Raw genomic sequence first — 3,813 nt, forward strand, 5'->3', positions numbered from 1 at the left:
TAATGTACTATAAGTATTAGTGTTTTATTCTATAAAACATAAAAATAAATATTTCATTCTGCAGGTACATTGATAGTCTTTAGTGAGATAAATAATATAATTAATAATAAATTCATTAAAAAAACTTAAGTAATATTCCAATTCACTGTCATTAAAAAAATTAAAAATTACATGTAATTAACAAATTATATAATTAATTTTTGTTTTTGTTTTGGGAACAAACAACTCGGAAGTGCCTTTTTTTTACGACTTGGAGTGCTGCTCGAAATTCTTTTTCGCTATTGGGGGAATAGTCACTTATTGCAGCTAAAATAAAGAAATTCATTAAAACTTAATAATGTTTTAGAATCAGAATACTTACCAATAACAATTTTATATATTCTTTTAAAATTCTTCAAACATTTTTTCCCACAAATACCATCCGTATTGTACATTACGCAAATCTCCCGGGAAAAAATGCGTTCCAAATTTTTTATTGCGCTGCCATCGATTAAATACTTTACAGCAGATATCTAAAAATAAAAAAATATTGAAAAAGTATATAATTTTAAAATTGAAGGTATTTCAACATATATACAATATAGGGCAACGATTACTTACATATTTTTCTTCATTCGAATCGCATATTTCACTCTCAACTTTTTGGAGATCTTCTTCGGATTTGAGGGGAAATTTGCTTGACAGGGAAGTAACATTTTTCTGGGACTTATTGAGGGTTTGCAGCTGTAATTTGTGCTCTGCTAACATTTCCACTATTATTTTGTTTTGCTGTTCTGTTGTTGCTATAAGAGAAAGAACTATATAACAAAAAATAACGATGACGAAAAAAACATTATACTTTACTTTGTAATTTTGAGAGCTGTTCCTGTAATTTTTTTTGTTCAGTCATCATCCCAGCCATCATTTCTATAAATTAAACAATGTTATTAATAAAGACGAAACTCCATATTTAACAAAAACTACCTTTGAGTTCTATGCAAGAACAGCATGGCGTTTCTTTGGCACTATCTGAAAAACATAGTAATATGGCTTTAGAAAATTGAAAAATGTATGTTATAAATTTACTTACAATTAGAAAGTCTGTTGCAAGTATTTAGATGTTTAAGATTTCTGCCCTCCATTTTAAATATTGTCGAATTGCGAAGATATCAGTTAGAATTGCGTAGATTAAAAGTGTTGGCTATATTAAATAAATGAGACGTTAATTTTTGCAACTTTAAATGCAACTATGAAGAATTGGCATTAAAACCACTTTATTTTCAAAGGGCAATGATATTAGTTTGCAATTAATATTTTCAATATTAAATATTTCCTCACTATCTTCTAATATCTTATCAGCAATACATATACCTAATGCTGATAATGAGTCCAATGGCTCTTCAAAAAAAGGACAAATATTTTTGAAACGTCTCGCTTTAAAAAAAATTTTATTATTCTCTCCTCGTTTGAAGCCTGTAATTTTTAACGGGGTAAATGGCATTACAAGACAAATGTTATCTGGTGTTTTAATGCTCAACCAGTATTCATCACCCAAGTAACCATAAATAAGTCCATTTTTTTCTTTTAACCCCAATGTTTTTGGCTCTTCTATTAAATTTTGCAAGACATTTCTTCTGTGTAATTGATTTAGAATATCAGTCGGTTTGCGAACATCTTTTTTTATCATTTGCAAATGGTTCTCAAAATCATATGCTGAAAAGCTGTACAGCAAACCGTGCTGTTTGACGCATTCACATATATGAAGCAAACTGTGCACATTATAGGTAACGTTTTGAGGACCAAAAACGACACTGAAATTTTCAACAAAGAGTTTCAACAAATCTTCGGCGGCAGCAATGTTATTTTCAAAGTTTTTTGGACATGACAAAAGCCTTATAGCACAATGAAAGACTAAAAACGTGTAATAAAAATCATCACCAACATTGTTTTTTAAGACTAAAACACCAGTGTATAGTAAGAATTGACGAAATTCTGTAGCTTTCCAGTTCGCAAGTTCATCCAAACTACGAGGCATTCTTGTGAAGTCTTTAGTAATACACTTTTTTAATGAAACTAGTAATTTAGATATATTTCCCTTATTCGAAATTGAAATTTTTTCATTCACTTTATTTTTTACTAGTTTCATCAACATTTTCCTAGTTACCCCTAAATCAATAACGTGCATTGGGTCTAAAGGAACTTGACTTATCATATTTAAATTTATTTTCTCCAATGGTGTTTTGGTTTCAATAAATTTTAATTGGTGATGATTTTTATATTTCCTTTTAGCAAAGTCGTCATCGTCTATAATTGTACCTACTTCTGAACTATAAGTTAAAACATTGCATATTTTTTTGGCCACTTGGGTACATTTTGAACAACCATTTGCAGATGAATGGTGAGCTATCCCACAAATGAATGATTTTGCGGGAGCATCACAAATCACAGCTCTTATTTTAAAACTAATTTTTTTGCCACCAATAAACAAGTGATTTTCCTGTAAATCGCAAATTTCTTCAACGAGTTTTTCTAGGAACTGACTTATATCATGAGGTTTCTGTTTGCCCTTATAAATACCAACAGGAAACACCTTTATATTTCTAATATTAATAACTTTAATTAATATTGGCCAAAGTTGAAGATTTGAGCTTTTAAAGATGGGTAAACCATCAATATTAATATCGCAAATTATTTCCTCATATTTTTGTAAAATTTGTGCTGCTTTCATTAAATTTTGTTTCAGGCCGAAATGTGCATATTCACCAGGAGGAACAGAAATTATATCTGCCCTCGAACTAACTTTTTGCACCAGTGTCATTGGAGAGAGAGGCACATCCAAACCATAATTTTTTAAAATTATTAGCAGTTCTCTCATGTTCTGGTTGGATGTCCGGCTTTTTAACTGCCATTGCCCTAAAGCACTTATAAAGTTGTTTCTTTTGTCAAATTCTTCATTTGCATTGTAATAATCATTTTCTGTCCCTTCTATTTCAACTATTGAATCTGAATCTGCTTCGGCATTTTTTTCTACTTCAATTTGTTCACACTCAACACTTGAACTAAATAGTCTTTTGACAAAATCTTCTTTTTCAGCTTTTAAAAGCCGTCTTTTATGACGCGAACTACATTCCATTTTTTTATAAGTTATTCTTTTTACCTTCAAATCTTTTACTTTTGTTTACACAATCTTTTGTTTGCAATTTATCACCACGCACAACGATGCAACCGACGCACAACGCTTCCAGAAACAAACTAAAATCAATGTCAAATTTGTGCCAAAAAAAAAACGATAAACACGTGTCTGCAAAAAAAACTAGCGCTTGCAAAAACAACAAATTAATGAGCAAACGATAAAAAACGATCATTTGCCGTTACATTTCTTAACCAAAACATTCTTGATTGACAATGACATGGTCCATAGCTGCATTACATAGGACAATGTTGTAACCAGTCCGCAGCTGCTGAAATGGATCACGTAGTCCACAATTATTTGCAGGGTATTGAATCGTGAAGAAAGAGCTACAAAAGAAAAATTAAACCACAGGGGGTAGAGCAATAATGAACTTGAAACGCTTGTTAAAGGATTATCATCTTTGATAATATCAAATGCATTCTTTGATATTCTCAGTAGGGTAGCGATGGCAATAATAAATGGCTTGGGGTGAAATAGGAAAATTCAGAGAAATTTTAGATTATTTTTACGATTTGTATCAGTTTTTTAAGACAAATAAATTGAAATAATCGGAAATTGGAATAATGATAATGATAATTTCAAAAGATTTTGAAAAAAAAATACTTATTATAATTACTTACAATAAATTATGAATATTTGAA

At 30.1% G+C, this 3,813-nt stretch overlaps 1 protein-coding gene across 3 annotated transcripts; it reads right to left on the reverse strand.

Annotated features, from left to right (window-relative positions):
* On the reverse strand, positions 1 to 3,467 carry LOC133331459 (uncharacterized). Of its 3 annotated transcripts, none has more exons than XM_061539850.1 (7): positions 3,137 to 3,467; positions 1,070 to 1,180; positions 964 to 1,008; positions 844 to 906; positions 601 to 773; positions 362 to 512; positions 1 to 306 (listed from the first exon to the last, which is right to left on the reverse strand). In XM_061539850.1, the coding sequence occupies exons 2-7, from the start codon at positions 1,119 to 1,121 to the stop codon at positions 194 to 196; spliced, it is 597 nt and encodes a 198-aa protein (XP_061395834.1). In that variant the 5' UTR covers positions 1,122 to 1,180; positions 3,137 to 3,467; the 3' UTR covers positions 1 to 193. The 3 variants fall into 3 exon arrangements, with proteins under 3 accessions (XP_061395834.1, XP_061395833.1, XP_061395835.1); XM_061539849.1 differs by having other exon boundaries at positions 601 to 782; positions 3,137 to 3,461; XM_061539851.1 differs by lacking the exons at positions 844 to 906; positions 964 to 1,008 and having other exon boundaries at positions 601 to 797; positions 3,137 to 3,465.
* Positions 3,468 to 3,813: the final 346 nt, after the last annotated feature.

The sequence above is a fragment of the Musca vetustissima genome, unplaced genomic scaffold, assembly GCF_032173495.1.
Source record: "Musca vetustissima isolate MV318-11 ecotype Yass unplaced genomic scaffold, APGP_CSIRO_Mvet_v1 utg98230, whole genome shotgun sequence".
Lineage (NCBI taxonomy): Eukaryota > Metazoa > Arthropoda > Insecta > Diptera > Muscidae > Musca > Musca vetustissima.